This window comes from Hemiscyllium ocellatum, chromosome 19, assembly GCF_020745735.1.
Source record: "Hemiscyllium ocellatum isolate sHemOce1 chromosome 19, sHemOce1.pat.X.cur, whole genome shotgun sequence".
In the NCBI taxonomy this organism is placed as follows: domain Eukaryota; kingdom Metazoa; phylum Chordata; class Chondrichthyes; order Orectolobiformes; family Hemiscylliidae; genus Hemiscyllium; species Hemiscyllium ocellatum.
In genome coordinates this window covers 56,358,737-56,378,076 of record NC_083419.1, presented here as the reverse complement: position 1 = coordinate 56,378,076, position 19,340 = coordinate 56,358,737, and the positions used below count along the sequence as shown (strand labels likewise).

General features: G+C 37.3%; 1 protein-coding gene across 6 annotated transcripts in view; it reads left to right on the top strand.

Annotated features, from left to right (window-relative positions):
* Positions 1 to 5,702, top strand: part of LOC132824986 (ataxin-7-like protein 1) — a 243,594-nt gene extending 237,892 nt beyond the window's left edge. For all 6 annotated transcript variants that reach the window (XM_060839936.1, XM_060839937.1, XM_060839934.1 and 3 more), the window contains 2 exons: positions 1,535 to 1,612; positions 3,223 to 5,702. In XM_060839936.1, coding sequence (XP_060695919.1) covers positions 1,535 to 1,612; positions 3,223 to 3,240 — 96 coding nt within the window. In that variant the 3' untranslated portion in view covers positions 3,241 to 5,702. The remainder of the gene's footprint in view (positions 1 to 1,534; positions 1,613 to 3,222) is intronic.
* Positions 5,703 to 19,340: the final 13,638 nt, after the last annotated feature.

The following is a 19,340-nucleotide window of genomic DNA, read 5'->3' as shown; positions in this document are numbered from 1 at the left end:
TTGATATTTATCAACTTATACTATAATTTTCTCAGTGTGTTGTTTAGATTTCCTGAAGAGATTTTAACATTTTTACGACTGATGCAGAGCTAATTGGCCTGCAGCTCTCCATTTTCTTTACACCATCCTTTCTTAAATAGTGGTGTTGTACTATCTCTGCAGCTCTTTTAGAATTTCATTCAGTTCCTAGGTTGGGTCAACTCCTGTGAATTTGACAGATTTTAGTCTGAGTTTCTTCAGTACTTTTTCTCTGGTGATATAACTGACTTTAATTTCCTTAACATATTAGCCCCTTGGTTACTCTTTATTTCTGGTGTGTACTTTGTGTCTGCTGCTGTGAAGGCAAACGCAAAATATTTATTCAGTGTCTCTGTCATTTCCTCATTGCTTATGATGATCCATCCTGCTTTACCTTTGCTGAAACTGATGTTTACTTAGCTACTCTCCTTTTTGTATCCCTCTAAAAGTCCTTATTTGATTTTATATTCATGGATCATTTGCTCTCATTATATTTTTTTTTCCTTTTTTCAATTGTATTGATGGCCCTTTGCTGGTTTCTAAAACACACTCAATCTTCAGACATAGTACTGCTGTTTAAAGCATTTAAACTTCTTCAGTTAATCTAATACTATTCTTAATTTCCTTTGTAAGCCATGGACAGATCCTTTTTGCTGAGTTTTTATTTTTCAATTTATTTTTGTTGAATATTTGAATTGTTTCCTTATTTCATACTGTTTGTTTATTCTGCACCTTGTCATCTATTTACCTAATCAGCCTTAGCTCACTGCCTCCTCTTGGCTTTGTAATTGATTTTGTTTAAGCTCAAGATTCTCTTTTAGGACCAGGTTTATTGATTTCAAGCTTAATATGGAATTCAGTTACACTGATTGTTTTCCCATCAAATCTTTTCCCTTGAGATTACTAATTAAACAATTCTAACTGCTCAGGAAATCTAAAGTAGTTTTACTTATAGGTGGTTTCAATGACAGTACTTCTGCTGCTCTCTCGGAGATTGTATTGACAATAACCATTTTTTGATCCTGTCATCGAACCTTCCCTTCCTTAATAATATACAGAAGGGCTCTGGTATAACGCGATGGCTGAGTTCCTCTGCAACCCTGTGCTATAGAAAATCAGGCTACAAAACCGCGATAGAAGATCAGGCTGTGGAAAACCGTGATAGAAAATCACTTTACCTGTTCAGTAGAAAGTTTGCTTTATCCAGACAATGTCCACAATTTGTCGATTGCGTTATGGGCAATTTGTGTTGATGAAACGTGTGTTATACTCAACTTGTAAGTCAAGTTGGGTTTGACACTAAATTTTCTTAAAGTTCAAATAATTCTTTTGTTATGCAGTTATTTAACTGAACTAGCATTGATACTCGTTATTGTTTTTGAAAAGAGTCAGTGATGTTCACAATCTTGCATCACCAATGTTACTATAAATTAATCTCTCTTTTCGTGATGACAAATTGTAAGTGGCAAGTTTTCTATTACTTGAATTTTTTAACATTCTCATTTCTTTCAAGCAGATCGGAAAAGGTAGCAGCGTTTCTTTATCACAGTCCAGTCCTTCAACTACAACGGACCCTGTACATGGTAACAGACAAGTAGGTATCAAAATTTCAAACTGATACAGATGTGTAGCATATCATGATGACCATAAGGTAGCAACATAGATTTTTAATTGGTTCCTAAGTGTAATCTTTGTATAATCTATGGGACCTCGCAGAGCTTCAAAGTTTCTGGCTAATACTAAACAGTAGTCCATCTTGTAACTGGTATCAAGTTACTTATATGTGTTTAGCATAAGCAGCATTCAAGCGTTGAATCTATTGATACTTTTACAAATTGACCGGGACAGCACTGATACTTAGTTTAATTTCCCGTCCACTTCAAGACACACTCTGTGAGAAACAGACACCTTAGGATGCAAAACTGAAAGAAAAAGCTTCAAACTCTAATGTAAAATAACCTCTTCCCTTAAAAATCAAGAAGCTGACTCACAGTAGAGAATTCCTTGAGGTAAATTAATCCCTTAAAAACTTTATTTGACTCCCAGGTGAGGAAATTGATTACGATATATACAGCTATAGAATACTACAGTCCAGTCCTGTTAGGTGTATAACTGCTTTTTTTCCATGTTCTTCATTTCCCCATGCACTGTTTGTCAGAGATTGATAGTCCCTGTGAAGAACGCTGTAGTACCTTTGAAGTTCATTTATCTAGAAAATTGCTGTTATTTGCTGAAATAATGAAACAGTGTACAGTTGCCTAAAAAAAACTTTGATTACAGCATGGGCTTTGCTTTGTCTGTAGACAATATATGAATAATTAACAGATTCACATTTGTAATGGTGAGAATGTTATATCCCCTCAAAACTTTACACTTCAAGAAACCTCTCTGCTGGAAGACATCCCCAGAAAACATAATTGCATATACAACTTTTAAGTATACATGTTTTAAAGGAAGTGTCTATAACACTCAAGTCAAAGTGGATTGAACTGTTAAAGAAACTTATTACCCAGCTGGATCAACAGTTGGGAAAAGCTAAAGTTATGAGAGAGAACATCTTTCATTAATTGGATTATTAGGATTGCATTTAGCTACTGTAATTATTGAAAAATCATTTATGCAGTCATTACATTTACTGGGCTAAATTTTATTTAGCTGAGGAGGTGAGTCTGAAAGTGGACGAGCTGGCAATTTCCCATTTCTGGCTACTGTGCTGGTTTGCCAGTTTGGTTCTGCTTTAGTGCCATTTTAGAACAAGCTGGGTTGTGGGAGGGATTGGTGACAGCTACCTGCCTGTGCATGTCCAATTAATGATCCTATTTAGGCTAGTCTGCTAATGCAACCTAAAACCTTAGTCCTCTGTTGAGGCCCTTGAGGGATGGAAGTGGAAAACTATGGGCTTGTGCTCCATCCCATCCCAGATTTCCAATAGCTGCTACAGCCACTGGCTGTCCAATAGATGTGTTGTGGTTTTTAACTTAATCACTTGTCATTTAACCTTAATCTTGGTTCACCCTTTTCTCAGCCCAAATGTTCTATTTTGTCAAGGATTGGGAGAGAGGGAAGGATGATTGTGTCTATATTGTCCAAATTATGACCTTTTTTTTGTCAGTTCTCCACTTTAGCATGATATTGCTGTATTTAACAAACTCTGTTTTTGCTTCTGTTCATGTGAGAGATTCATTTTATTTATCTTTTTTGCAGCCAAAAGTTCATCAGTGAAAGCTGACTTTATGGGGTAGTAGAATAAGACAGTGGTTACAAGTGACACTGGTACTTGCCTTCGACTGTATGATGGACTGCATCGATAAGATGACAACCTCTGCTCTGAAGACATGAGGAGCTCTCCCTCTCAGCCAACACCTCCTAGCGGCCTTTTCCCCCATTCTTCTAGCAATGGTGAATGAGTGTACGATGACTTACCAATCATTCCTTTATTGTAGGAGCGAAAACCCTATTTCACTTGCTGTGTTTGGTGGTGGTTTAGGGACATCCAATATAACAACGCAATGTAACAAATTCTAGAAAAGTCGGGGTAATCATGATTTTATTCCCCCTTGCCCCCTTCCATGGGGATAGTTATAATCTGCAATGTTAATCATGATCTAAATGACTTGGCAAAAGCATAAAACTAAACGTCATCACAATCTATTTTTTATCTTGATGTTTTTTAAATTCTTGACAATTGGCAGGATTTATGGAATCCACCCTGATTACAATTTGTATCCCTATAAGTTTTATATAAAGGACATATCCTATCACTAAAATGTTTTGTGACATGGCAAGTCTTGCGCAGTGTGAGACATTTTAAGGAAAATGTCTGACCTTTGTTGTACCAGCACTCACTTTAGTATTGCATTTGTAAATCAAACCCTGAAGAGACCCAGCTACCACAAAACAATTACATACATTTTTACATAATTTTTTTTGCTGATGGCAAAATTTGTTCTACTTGTTGACACAAGTGGATTCTTGAGATACTATTTTAAACGATGAAGAGGGTAATGGAAACTTGATTGCTGCCAGCTTTGTATGAAGATTTTACAACAAGGTGGAGTTTTCTAGCTTTATAATGTCATGAGTGTATTTGCAGGGGGACTGTTGAGAGATAAGTCGAGAGCAAGGGTAAAGGAAGTGTTAGTGATATTTTATTATTCAGTGTTAAAAGTGCACTTATTTGTGATGGATTCCCAATTAGAAGGGGACAGGTATGGATGAAAAAAGGACAAGAATGTTCTTATAATAAGGATGGATTTTTAAGGTTTTTAATAATGGATAGTAGTTAAAAGAGAAGGACATTCTGTAAAATAAACTAAAGCTGGTGTGCAGAGACTGTTAGAATGAAGTTATGGCACAGAGAAATATTTTTCTTAAGCTAATCATCATCCACCCAGTTGTTCCTTTAATTGTTTGTGTTAATTTTCTTTAATTTATGATTTATCATTTTATTAATGCTCTAACTGACCAGGATAGGTTCAGACATAGAATTTAGGAAAGTCAGAAGTTGTGCGTTTATATATTTTTAAAACAAATTTGGATTGAACTTTTGCTATGTACATTTTGTTAGACTGAAAATTGTGTACATATCTGTTGTTATTTTTGCACAAATGTTTGTCATGGTTAGCTTAGGAGCTTATAAGTATTTTAATTTTTCTAATTTATTGTGGGTTGTTATAAAACTACAGGGGGTGGGAAATAAATTCCCAATAATTAGAATAATTTTTTTATATATATATATATTATAAAACAAAAGCTGATGTCTGTCGTGAATACAAATTTTCCTTCTGAAACTGGCTGTGCTCATCAGAAACTGCTAAAGGGCAGTGAGATGCAAAGGTAGTCCATGACTGAAGGGGACAGCTTGGAAACTATAAAAGGTGTTAGTGCTTTACCCACATTGTGGGTTTTGGTATTGTATATTAGACCAGTACAAATCATGGACGTAATGCATAAGCCTGTCAGCCATAAAGAGACAGCAGAAATACTGTATGCCTTCTTTTGTATTAATGTAACAATTGTATATAAAGCTGATCAAAAACTTTGTAGAAAATAGTTTATACAGCATTATTATATTATTGCTGAATCTCAGTGAATTCTTGGGAAAAGAAAGTTTTTCTATTTACACCTTATTTTTTTGTTACACTGTTGACCCATGGCATTTTGACAAAACTCTGTGGGTTTTGCATTGCTGGTCAGTCATGGGTGTGTTAATACTGCTGTTGCACAGACAAGAATTTGCACCTGCCTCATTGTGCTTTCCTACTGCAGATTTCAATTTATACCCCGTTCAAAGATAATGAAAGCATGTAAAAATAATCCTGCGTGCCATACCGTAACTGGTCTCCTTTTTGTAAATGGATTTAATAACACTACGTATTTTCAATTTGCTTTGTGCACTTTTCTTTTTCATCTCTTCCACTACCAGCCCCACTCCCACAGCAGTGTCATTGCATTCATTTCATGCCTATCTTCATCTTTGTGGTATTGTTAACAGAATGATGTCTAGAATAGCTGTAAATAGTTAATTTGATGGCATACAGAGAAAATAAATTGAACAAACCTTGTTTCTGATTGATACTGCCATGGTTCAACACCCAGCTTGGAGATATTCTCTAGTGAGGGATTTTGTTTTTGTTTTGTAACAGGCTTTGTAAATAAAAAAATAATTTATATGTTTGTAAGAAGTACATTTTCCTGTTGTATCTTTACTTCAACTTGTTCAGTTGTTCTGCTTTATTTTTCAAACAATGTAACAAAATAGTTGTCACGATAATTTACATAGAATTTGTGTTTATGAAATAGATTTTGGTTTTGCATCAGTACAAATAATCCCATGGAATTTGGGACTTATTCAAATGTGGTTGATGTAACTTCTGAGAATTGTAACAAAAGTTTCAGCCTCACACCACCTGCAAGACAACTATAATAGATGCAATACCAAGCTTCTGTTCCCAGATTTGTCCAATAATAGTTTTAAAGATAATTTTAGAACTTTTAAATGTTAATGATGACAGTATTCAATGTTTTCACATTGTTATCTGGATACCAATTAAGATTCAATAAGCCAGGTTTAGTACATACATTGCATGTAAGCAGAGCTAACTTGATCTGGCCAAAGAATAAAGTAGTGTTGGCAGTGTAGCCTGAACCTACACAACACAGCCAGCAGATGATCAGCTAAAACCCACCATTCAATGACATCTGGGACATATTTCAATCTTTCTTTAGGCTGAGAAACCTCTATCTGTGCAACAAATCTTTAACCATCTCCTTTCTAGCAATTCTAACACTGACATCCAAGTTCTGAATCAGCTGAACCCACTAGTTGAAAACAAAAAATGGTGGAGATCACAATAGGTCAGACAGCATCCATGGAGAAAAAGCAAGTTAACGTTTGAGTCTAGCTGACTGTTCTTCAGAGTCAGACCCACTGTGATCTCCAGCATTTTCTGTTTTCAGTTCAGATTCCAGCATCTGCAGTAGGCTTCACTTGGAGGTCGCCACTGATGATGTTACCTAGCCAGGTAATGAAACGTCTGGATATCAAACCTACAGCTCAGCGAGCAAACTTACACCCTAAACCTCAACCTGAGTTACAAACCTTGCGATCTGCAGTAATTTGCTCCAATATTGTGTTGAACCCATTAGTTGGTCTGCTGCCATTATGTTTAGTACAATTCTGCCTAAAGTCTTTTGGCAACAGATTCTAATTGAAGGCATATGACCAGAACTTCAGTACTCCAATCTGCTGTGGTTTTTTCCTAAGTTAGATAACAACTTGTATGGCCAGAGTGTTAGAATAGAGTAGCCTTTATTGTCAGGTGCATTCAAATGAGTGCAATGAAAAGTTTGTTATGTCATCTCTCAGCATCATCTTAGGTACAGATACTTTAAGTATTGTTACAGGATTGAAATAGTAAAAAATTAATTAGCATGGGAATACAGAGTTTAAAAAATTAAGAATAATAATAAAAAGTGACTAGAAGGTGCTCGAGTTGTAATCTTTTCCAACATGAGTCTGTGTTTGTCAGGCTTCAGAAAACAACTTGAGATATATAATTCTGATTACAGCATAAATTATGGGAATTATATGAGAATCTGATAATTTCATTTGATATTAAATTAAATATAAATTGTTTCTATTAAGAACGCTTTAAAGGGGGAAAAACTAGTCTTTTTGAAACTTAAAATATTTCAGTTAGCAAGCTCATTGGAAGTGAATCATTTCTGAGGACCCTGTGTTACATTCCACTGTGATTATGTAGTCTGCTGTACAATATTCCATCAGTGGATTTCATGTAAATTAGATTATTGATTGACAAGTGAGTCAAATACAAGAGGCAGACAAGTAGAGGCCAAAATCTAATCAGATGGTGAAGCAGGCTTAACAGACTGAATGGAATACTCCTGCTCCTATTCAAATGTTCTTCTGTCTGTGCTTATTCTCTTTAATGGTTCATCATCTCTATCTCTCGACTGTAGCCATGCTTTATAACATTCCACAAGCAGGGCACAAATTTTAAAGCAAAATCTATAGAAGTAGTAGAGGGATTTAACTAATTCCTGGTTGAAACGTATTTTTCTGTATTTATTATCTTCTATACAGCTCAGCATTTTGATAGTCTATATTACAGGCATTCTTCAGGAATTATTTTCAACACAGTCCAATGATCAATAATAAATAGATTCCAAGTAGATCATCACCTTCAATTTGTGCGAGTTCATGCTATCACATATGTCGGTGAGGGATTAGTATGAGGATATCATGTTTGGATGCCAACTTGCTTAATAGATCTATATTTTGTCAAACTTTGTGCCCTTCTCTAAAATGAGAGTGAAAGGGTATCTCAAAGTTATTCTTCATTCATTCAATTAATTTAACTTAGTATTATATGTGTATATGTCAATACTTGGGCCACTTCCTAATGTCATGCCTAAGATGGCATCCCCTTACTTCTCTAGGCATGGAAAATCATAATAACTTTTATGTAAGTACCCGCTCAGTGTGAGCTTGAATTCAAATAAAGGAATCTACACAATTACGCGCTGACATCAAACGAGAACAAAATACTGGATAAACTAGAAGATGAAGACAAACAAGGTGTGAGTATTGAGATGTCATCTGGAAACTTTATATACAATGTTTGATTTCAGGGCTCATGTAGCAGATTGATGTATCTGGTCAATTTTGATTTGAACTGCTACTCTGTTGTAGTAATCCTAATTCACTACTTCAAATTTCAAACCACATTATAAATTTGTGATTACCAATAGTTTATTCTAATTCTGAATATTTTCCCTAGATAAGTTTGGAAGGATGAAGTCTATAATTTTATTTTGAATATTTTTTCCATAATTCAAGTGAGCACAGTATAAAATTTCATATGCTAATATTTCACGCTCTTTAAAATCAAAAAGGCTATTTGCATTCAGACAAATTTCTTTCATACCCTCCGGAAGTGCAGAAATGGAGTAAGGTTCCTTGGAATAATTACCTTTGAACTTGGATGCATGCATTGGAGAGCACATAAGATACTTGTTGCATTATCTGAGCACTTGTTCATCCCTGATTCCTCATCAAAGAAGATAGACAGCACACTGGTGGTTGACTGAGTTTTGAAGGAGGCGGTGGACTAGAATATCTCACATGTACAAATGCAAATAGATGACAATCCCATCTCAACATAAAGACAAGGAAAAAGGGACCACAATTGATTTTTGGGCCACAATCAATTTCAGCAAAGAATTTATTTCCATAATTTTGCTGACAAATAGAAAAGAGTATGTCCATGCACTGGTATTGTACAAAAAGGCGAGACATAGAAGTTACAGCAGAGGAAGAGCAAGTTAACAAAATCTACAGCAATGTTAATAGAGTTGTAAAGATGTACAGTACAGAAACAGACCCTCGGTCCAATTGTCCATGCCGACCTGATATCCCAACTGAATCTAGTCCCATTTTCCAGCACTCAGCCCATATTACTCTAAACCTTTCCTATTCATATACCCATCCAGATGCCTTTTAATTGTTGTAATTGGAGCAGCTTCCACCACTTCCTGAGGCAATCCATTGCATATACGCACCACTCTCTGCGTGAAAACGTTGCCTCTCAGGTGTCTCTTATACCCTTCCCCTCACACTGTAAACCTATGCCCTCTAGTTCTGGACTCCTCCATCCCAGAGAAGAGACTTTGTTTATTTATGCCCCTCATGATTTTATAAACCTCTATAAACTCACCCCTCCGACTCCGACGCTCCAAGGAAAACAACCCTAGCCTATTCAACCTCTAGCTCAAATCCTCCAACCATGGCAATATCCTTGTAAATCTTTTCTGAATGAACCCTTTCAAATTTCACAACATCCTTCTGATAGGAAGGAGATCAGAATTGCACACAATATTCCAAAAGTGGCCTAACCAATTTACAGCCACAAATGAGAACGACTAAGAATAGCACACTGAATTCAAAGTTATAAAGGATTCAGTTCATTACTTTTAGAAGGGTTCAATCAGTCCTGAGTCCATTTTGAAAATTAGGTTAAAGTTTTCAGCAAGTCAGATAAGGTTTGTTGAAGTGAAAGAAGAACTGATTTTGAGAGCATAAAGGGAGCAGCTTGATTTTCTCCTGGAGCAGTAGAGAAAATTTTGGGGGATAAAAGCATATTTCTATGTATTTGTTTATGCTGATGTTGTCATTCGGACTAATCTGTCAACTGTCCAATACTGTAAGGAAAGTAATGAAATATAACTAATTCCTTTCTCTCAAAATACTTGTAATTGTTTCCAAGAATGATTTTAAGGGAAAAAGAATGGAGGTTGACAAAATAAGTTGTGGTTACCAGCAAATGAATACAAACAGCAGTGCAAAATACTTAAAACACTGATTAATCCTGGATTAATATACATGAACAAACTGTTCAGTAATGGCAAAAGAATAAAGAAAAAAAATGCAAAATTGAAACTAACGATAATGGTAAATATTAAGTATCAAGACCAGAAAGGAAAAAAATATCGTACACGATGGAAACACGTTTTGAAAGAAGACAAAACAATTAGTAAGCAAAGATAAACTACAAAGTTAAGCTATCAAGGCACAGCGTAAAACATAGTAATTGACAGTCATCAATAACTATAAAAGTAACCAATTAATAATTCATGCACTCAGGCAGTGGCAAAGACATGGCAACAAGTAATTAATCCAGATACTTACCAGAATAACTAACATGATGAACGTAACATTAGAAGAAGATATCAGAAAGAATTCAAAGATAATTAAGAATGGCAGAAGATGGTTGACATGAAAAGCAATCAATTATACATTCTCAAAATTAAGGAAGAGATAACAGGCTCTGTTACTTATAAAAAGACCTTATCAAAATAGTGCCAGAAGACTGGCAGACAGCTAATTCTGGGAGAAACAACTAGTCCATGGAATTTTTGACCCATTGATTTAATGTGGATGATGGCAAAGATGTACTAGAAAAAAACATTTAGGAAATAAAAGTGTAATAAATACTCAACCTGGAATTCAAAAGGGGAATTTTATAGTTAACTAACCTTACTGAATTGTTTGACGAAGTAACAGAAAAGACAGATAATGATAAATTAGTGGATGGAATGTATCAGGGTTTTCAAAAAGGCTGTCATTAAGTTAAACTTAGAAGAATGCAATGTATTAGATTGTCCAAAATCTAGAGCAAGGTTTAAAGGTACTCACTTTGGCAAATGGTGGAAAGTGAACTTTCACCAGTTCAGGTTGGTTCTGTATGTTCATCATTGACATTAACTACTTGTCACAAGAATGGAAAATGAGCAGAAGACACCAGATTGGGTATGTAGTTAATATAGAGAAGGACAAATAAACTTTCAGATTGGACATGGTGTTGGCAAATTAACATCAAAATGGATAATATCAACAGAAAATACTGAGAGTATTCAGGTCAGGCAGCATTTGTGGAAAATGAAACAATTCCATTTAAGATCACATCGTCATGAAATGCCATCAACTTGGAATATTCATTCTCTCCATAGTTCCTGCCTGACCTTGAGTATTTCCAACATTTTCTACTGTTATTTTTGATCTAAAGCATCTGCTATATTTTGCTTTTGTACAAAGTGTACCTGTTCCCAATCATAAAAGAATGGTGACTGTTGATCACACATGCACAGGTGACCCCAAGATGTTATCTGCTGTGAAACCCCCATATTTCCAGTATATATGGATGATATCATGATGCATTGTGTAATGGCAATGGAACTCGGTCATTCAGAAAACAGAAAAAATGGACCCATATCTGAGCTTACATGTACACTGCTACCAACAAATAATTATGAGATGGAGAGTGATTCAGTCTGGGAGCTGAGACCAGGAAAATGCTGGCAGCCAATTCGAGGGAACATCACTTTGTAATCATCTCTCAAACTACATCCTACTCCAGCAAGCAACAAAGCAAAGGTGGCACCTTGTTTCAATTATTTTCCTTCTATGGGAGAAAGTAGCTGCCAGAAGGAAGAGAAGCCTTCATTAATCAAGATCCATCAGAGGGGTTTGATGCTTTATTTCCACCCCATGTGAATAATCACAGTGTAATTGTTCCGATTGGGCAGTAACTCAGCACTAGAATACTATTTACAGCAAATGCATGCTCTTCTCCCTATCTAGCAATGGCACTGACTGTAAATGTGGCCTTTGTGTTAATGTTCAATTTACTGCCACATCTCTTGCAGGAATGTTCAGCCTAAAGGAGATCTGCTTTTGACTCTGACAAGATTTTAGCTTTTGCTGTTTTACCTTGTTCGCCTTCACTGCTTGCCCTTGCATATTTGATCATGTACCTATCAAAACTGGCTTTTACATAACACCGTCTTCCCAATAACTGCATCCAATCTTGATTTATTCCACATAGAATTGAGATGGAATTCCATCCCTCAGTATGCCTAGCTCTGAAGCAGTAACTCCTGGTAAGAAAAATAATGGGATGACATGCGCTTTGGAAATAAATATTTCAGTGGGAAGTAGGAACAGCAGGAATACAAACAATGCATAAATCACTTAAAGTAGAGAGCTACTTTAATATGGCCTTTAAAAAATAAAGCAAACACTATACTGTGGTTGATGCCTAGAGAGTGGGAATTGCAAAGCAGAGCAGTATGTTAAACATGTTTGGAAGCTTGGTTAGACCCTGTTAGAAACACTATAACTGATAATGATCTCCAAATGGTAAAGCCGCTGAAGATGGCACAGAGAAGATTTCTGAGAATAATATCAGACCTACAAGTATCATGTGAGGTTAAACAATATGGAGCTCACTCTTTCTAAATAAAAATGTTGAGTGTGACTAGTATAGCAGTTATTTATAAATCTGAAAGGGTTTAATAGACTTATTTATTGTTGTTACATGTATTGAGAAAAGTGTTATAATCTGTTTGTATAGTACAGAAAACATCATACAAAATGCAACAGGGTAGGTAGCAGAGCAAAGTGCAGAATACAGTGTTACAGCCTCAGAAAAGGTGTAGAGAGACAAATTAAATGTTGACAGGTCCATTTGAAAGTTTGATAACAGCAGAGAAAAAGTTCTTAAATCTATACGTGTTCAAACTTTTGTATCTTCAGTCTGATGGCAGAGGATGGAAGAGAATATAACTGGGATGAGAGGGATCTTTGATTATGTTGGTTGCTTTTCCAAAGCAGTGGGAAGTATAGATGGAGTCAATGGAAGGAAGATTAGTTTGCATGATGGACTATGCTAAGGTCATGATTCTTGGAAAAAGCAATTGGCATACCACACTGTGATGCATCCTGAGAGAATACTTTGTGTTGTATCTGTAATAATTGGTAAGAGTTCTTGTGGACATGCCGAATTTCCGTGGTTGGACCAGGACAGATTGTTGGTGATCATCACTCCCAGGAACTTGACGTTTTCAACCACCTCCACCTCAGCACCATTGACGCGGACAGGGTCATGCCCTCCACTCTACTTCTTGAAGTCAATGATCAGCTCCTTTGTTTTGCTGACATTGAGTAAGAGATTGTTGTCTTTACACTATGCGTCAAAGTACTCAATTCCTTTCCTGTATTCTGTCTCATCGTTGTTTTACATCTAATGTACAGTGTTGGTATTGTCAGCAAACTTGTAAGTGGAGTTGGGGTGGAATTTGGCCACACAGTCATGAGTGCATAAGGCATAGTGTAGGGGGCTCAATACACAGTCTTGTGGAGCACCAGAGTTGAGGATTATGGTGGAGGTGGTGTTGTCACCTATTCTTACTGATTGTAGTCTATGCGTCAGGAGGTCAGGGATCCAGTTACAGAGGGAGAGCCAAGACCTAGATCATGGAGGTTAGAGATGAATTTGTTTTGAATTATAATGTTGAAGGTGGAACTGTAGTCAATAGGTAGAAGCCCTGGTATAGGTATCCTTGTTATCCAGATGTTCCAGGGATGAGTTCAGGCCAGGGAGATGGGTCTGCTGTACAGCTGTTCTGGTAGGTGTATTACAAAGGATCAAGGTAATTTGCTAAGCTGGAGTTGAAGCTCTCGAAGCACTTCATAATGATGGAGGTGAAAAGAAAATCTCCAAACACAATGACCATTTGGTGGTCATTGAGGCAAGCTGCACCAGGATGATGGTGGTCTTCTTGAAGCAAGTTGAGACTTCAGATTGTAATAAGGAGAGGTTCTCCGGGGGTTTTTTTGGGGACTCTTGCTTTTTGATATTTAAATATAAATTATCTAGATCGTGGATTGCAAAGGACAGTTTCAAAAGTTGTGGATGACGCAAATTATAAACTTAGAAGAGGACAATGAAGAGTTGAAGTTGAGTTCAGGAACTGCGATCACTTCTGTAGTCAAGTAGTGGGAGTTTGTCTTTGTAAGTGGACTTAAATGAAAGTCTGTTTTCCTTACTAGTTCTGCCCAGCCCAACACTTGAAGTAGGATGTATCTGGACACCTGCCTGTGAGTCCTCTATCAAGTAGTTCAGCTGAGAGAGAGCTGAGGCCTGGAATTATCTTCCCAGGGTTCTCCTGAGATCTCTACACAAAATGGCTGTTCTTAGCCAGACCTTTATGCTGTTCAAAGTCAAAAATGGCTTCCATACATCTCCACTGAGTCACTGCTTTAAAAAAGTGTCAAAGATGTCCATCAAGTAATCCCTTTGAAGTATTGTCCTGACACCTTGCTGTTGTTACAGATGTTGTGATCTTGCACACCTTCAGAGGTTTCAATTGTGTGGTCTATTTTTTGCGATAAATACACCATAGTTCCTCCATCTGGTTTTCACAGTTAAATTTACAAAAGAGATCTGATAATGAGCTTTTTACAAAATCTATAATGCTGCAACTACCCCGTTCATGACAACTGGTTGGAGCTTGTTACCTGGAGTCCCAATGCCTTAATAATCAGGCAGAGCAGCAGCAAATGGGGCAAAGACAAAGAAGCAAGTCCTGTAACCTACATCAAACTACTTTGAGGTTCATCCAGTCTCCTGTGACCCAAGATCTGTGGACTGAGAATGCCCTGTTTAGTCACATGAAGACCTGAGGTCAAACTTTCTCAACACTTTCCTTATCTTTTCCTAACAATTTAATGCACTTGTCATTCAGCACACATTAAACTGAAAAGAAAATCTCCAAACACAATGAAATCTCCCTCAGGTTGCCATTCAGAAATTTTTTAAAAACTGATATCTATTCAGTAACCACAGCACAGAGAGATCATCCTTTCATTGCCTCCTCAAACTGCCATGCAAAGTACGTACACATCTCCAGCCAAAATTAGCAGGTCCTTGAATGTTTCAAAGTTTCGGTCATCAAGGACACAGAGAGAACATTTTCTTTTGTACTTTAAAGCAGATGGCCTGTCAATCAAAGAATTACAGGAGTAGCTAAATTTTGTTTTGGTTCACTTCTTGAGATTGTTTTTTTTTCCCATATGGTTCACAATTTCTCTGACGTTCCATGAATAAAATATACCCATAGAAGGAACACATATTCTACAAAGCCTGTGGAGGTGGAGTTGGGGGAGGGGGTGATGAGGCATTGGTTTGAACTGCCTAACCTCAACAACAGAAGCAGCAAGGGCAGGAATACTACACGCAGGCTGGTTACCTGCACTCTGTGGAAATTTACCGGAAATGGGAATGAAAGGTATCCTGACATTGGGTTACACCCACCCACCATTTTTAAAGGATATTGAGCTGGCCTGAATCTGAACCTATGACCTTTCATTGCTCGTGGGAAGTGCTTAAAATATAATCGACTTTAAAGAAGTGAAAATGTGGAGAAGGTGGGCAGAAGAACAAAAGGGAAGATGTGTGATGGTGTAGAAGGCTGGAGAGAATTAATGATATGGCACAAGACCAGTGCAAATGGTAATGAGGCAAGTAAAGAAACAAAAGGTGTGTCTGGAGGAGGCATGATCCAAAAAAGCTGCTCTTAGAATACATAGAAAGGAAATAAGAATGAAGAAATATCAAGCCTGTAAAGGAAAATGAAACAAAATGGGGGCAGCAATTCAATGTTGAACTGAATGTCAAGTCTGGAAGGCTGTAATTGTCTTGTGCTTCTTTAGATCCTAGTAGCAGGCCCAGGACTGAGAGGTCAGAGTGGAAGCAAGGTAATGAATTGAAACAGGTGACGTGGTGGACTGGTCAGCATTTGTCCCTCGTTGTCCTCAAGATAGTGGTGCTGGTCTGCCACTTTGAACCACTGCAGTTCATTTGGTGTAGGTCGAGTCATTGAGTCACACAGCACGGAAACAGACCCTTGGTCCAACCAGTTCATGCTGAATATAATTCCAAACCAAACTAGTCCTGTTTCCCTGCACTTGGCCCATATCTCTCAAAATGTTTCTTTCTCCTGTACTTAGCAAAATTTTATTTAAACGTTGTAACTGTACTCGCATTTACCACTTCGTCTGGAAGTTCATTCCACACGAGCCACCCTCTATGTAAAATAAAAATTGCCCCTCATATATTTTTAAAATCTTTCTCTTCTTTCCTTAAAAATATATCCACTAGTTTTGAAATCCCCCCATCCTGGGGAAAAGACAGCTGCCGTTTACCTTAGCATTACTGTGCCGACTGTGTGGAGTTTGCACGTTCTCCCCGTGTCTGCGTGGGTTTCCTCCGGGTGCTCCAGTTTCCTCCCACAGTCCAAAGATGTGCGGGTCAGGTGAATTGGCCATGCTAAATTACCCGTAGTGTTAGGTAAGGGATAAATGTAGGGGTACGGATGGGTCGCGCTTCGGCGGGTCGGTGTGGACTTGTTGGGCCGAAGGGCCTGTTTCCACACTGTAAGTAATCTAATTACCCCTCATAATTTTATAAACCTCGATAAGGGTACCCCTCAACCTTCTACAGTCTAGTGAAAAATCCTATCTTATCCAGCCTCTCCTTATATCTCGAACCCTCCATCCCCAGCAACATCTTGGTGTATCTCTTATGAACTCTCTCCAGCTTAATATTAATCATCCTATAATAGGTAGATCCACAGTGCCATCAAAGAGTGAGTTCCAAGATCTTGACACAACATTGCTAATGAGAGAATGCTATATATTCAAGTCAGCTTGGAGAGAGATTTTCAGCTGGGATATATCCATGTGAACTGAAGAGAAGCACTCTGCAAAAGGAGTCATCCCTAAATGGTTATGTCTCCTCAGAATACAGGAGATGGCATTGTGAGCAGAAAGTGCAGTATCCTAAAAGAAATATAAATAAATGGCAGTTAACTTAATGGAATGAGTGTTGGGGAATGTAGATGATGAGTAGGGAGGAGGTAAAAGGCAGGTACTACATCTCTTAGATTATAAATTTAAAACTAGGCAGTAACAAAAACTCGATAGTGATTTGGCACGGTTCATTTATACTTCACCTGATTTTCTATTTCATTTGAACTTTGTACCTTAACTAATTCAATTCTGAGTCTTGTCTGTAACTTAGATTTGACTTCCCTCAAGATGAAAGTGATGTTTAACCACTAGTAATGATGTTTACTTTCTTTGGCAGCAATGATGGGAAAGAAGATTACCCTGGTGGACACATGGTAGGACTTTACTCTGAGTTGTCTTGGCAGCATTTTCAAACATCATTGGAGACTGGCCTACGTCTGTTTTCCCTAGCAAATATGAAAGGAAGAAAAAAGCCATCCTGCACAAATCCGTATGGGGAGATTGTGTTAGGTATTGTTAAGTTGTAGTTCCTATTATTTCATTCCAGTACAGTGGATAATGATTGGGCCAAAATGGTGCTGACAGAGATGTACACTTCAGTTGATCTCAGCCATAATTAGCTCATTCAGCCATTATTTAGCTATGAGCCTCAATATTCTCATCCGTCTGTTTCACATTGGGAGTCAAGGATCACAGTTGAGCTCAATTGTGTAAGGACCCAGTGCAAGAGTCAGTGAACAGGATTGATTTCTCTTCCTGAGGATTTGAGTAACAATTTACTCACATATAGCCCCTGGTTCCATAACCCTCGCTAACTGCATACCCCCTCCTGACAACCCTCAGTAACGCTGCCCTTCACTGTTCCAATGACTGCTTATAGCATACTTAACTGAGCAAATCAGACTAGTTTAACATCTAATCTGAAGTTAGAGTGGCAACACACCTTTTCCAATCTTTTTATGGATTGATGCTGCCTGTGACAGCAACATTGATTCTGGAAATTGCATTGCTGACCCACATGGACCTTTCCCATCACTTGATTATTCACTGCAGTGGGCACTCCTGAGATCCACCTGCCATGAAAATAAAGCAGCTATTCTAGCCAAGACAACTTTGGCTTTGTCACAAAGCTCCCACTCCCAAGCAGAAGCTGCCCTGCAATGTAGCAAGGATACTAAATCAACACAAGTCCAATTGCTCGCCAGAGCCACCTTGTAAATTATGCTATCTTCTCAGTGCCTTTCCTGTTCACTTGGAATTTCCACAGAATGAGGACCAGCAGTAAAAGAAGCAAAGTATCAGTGAAATGATTAATTAGGAATGTTTTTGTTTTTTAAAAACTACTTTTAAAGATTTGGAGATTGCTACACAGAATCAGGGTTAAGGCCTCAGTAGACAGGTGGTCTGGAGACAAAATGATTGTGGGCAGGAATAAAGTTTACTCTTTGTGAGTAAAATGTGAAGGAATTTATAAATAACAGGCTCATTTAACGATAGTTATAAATTACCAGACCCCCCTTAAAATTTTTACGAAACGTTCTCACCATTGAGTGTGGGATTGGGGATGTTTAGGTATGAGCTCAGATTTTCAGTGCAATTTTTAATTAGAAACACCTTTCAGCCTATGGTATGTTTAATGAATATTAATGAAAGCCTGAAAAAGAACTATAGAAATTTTTAACAAAAGCCACAGAATGAAGAGAATGCAAGCAGTAAAATTGTCATGGAACTCGAGATTGAGAAACCGCTGGAGATATTTCCTGGGACAACAGCAGACTCTTGTAGGAACTTCACTTGGCAACCATTTCCTTCTGGAGACAGGACTGTTTACACAAGGCAGCTTTACCAATCAAATTATTGCAACAAAATATTCCACAATACTGATCACTGAAATGATTCTCAGTCCAAGCATGTTCCTTTTCACTTTGAAGTGCTCTTGTGTGGAACAGTGCACTTACTGCTCCTTGCCAACCGAATCATGGGCAGAAGTGCTGCAGGTTGACTTTATTAATTGTGCTGGATACAGAGCAGTTTAATCAGCATTCATGAAAAGGAAAGACAAGCTATATTACAACTATTGACCATCAGAAAAAGATGTGAGCCTTTTCATTAGATTAAATGAAATAAAGAGAAGTGAAAGAGAAATGATAGGTTGAATGCATATTTATTCTATTGTGGGTTTTCAGTCCATTTTGAACTCTTCACTTATCCATTCATTTTGTTCATTCTTTTGAATCGCTGTATTATTTTCAAGTTTCAATTCTAATAGAGGCCCTACTCCAAAAAGGTTAACCTACCTTTTCTCTTCAGCAATATGAGTAGAAATCCTATCTATTTCCAATAACTTATTATTTCAATTTCCAGCATTTACACTTTCAATTCCTATTTGTAGATATTGCTGTACTACTGCCTAAAAATCAATAAACATCCTGCAAATGAATCTGATTTTAACAAGTCGCACAATCGCATAAAACGCATTGAAAGACTATAGATTTATAATTTACCATTGATTTATAATAGATGATTAACCCAATCAAATTGGCATAGTTTCTGATGCTTTTCAGCATAACATTATTTCTGGACTTATGACACCAGGAAATCATCACCAGAACTTTCAGCACTATACTAACTATTTAAGTAAAGTATTTCA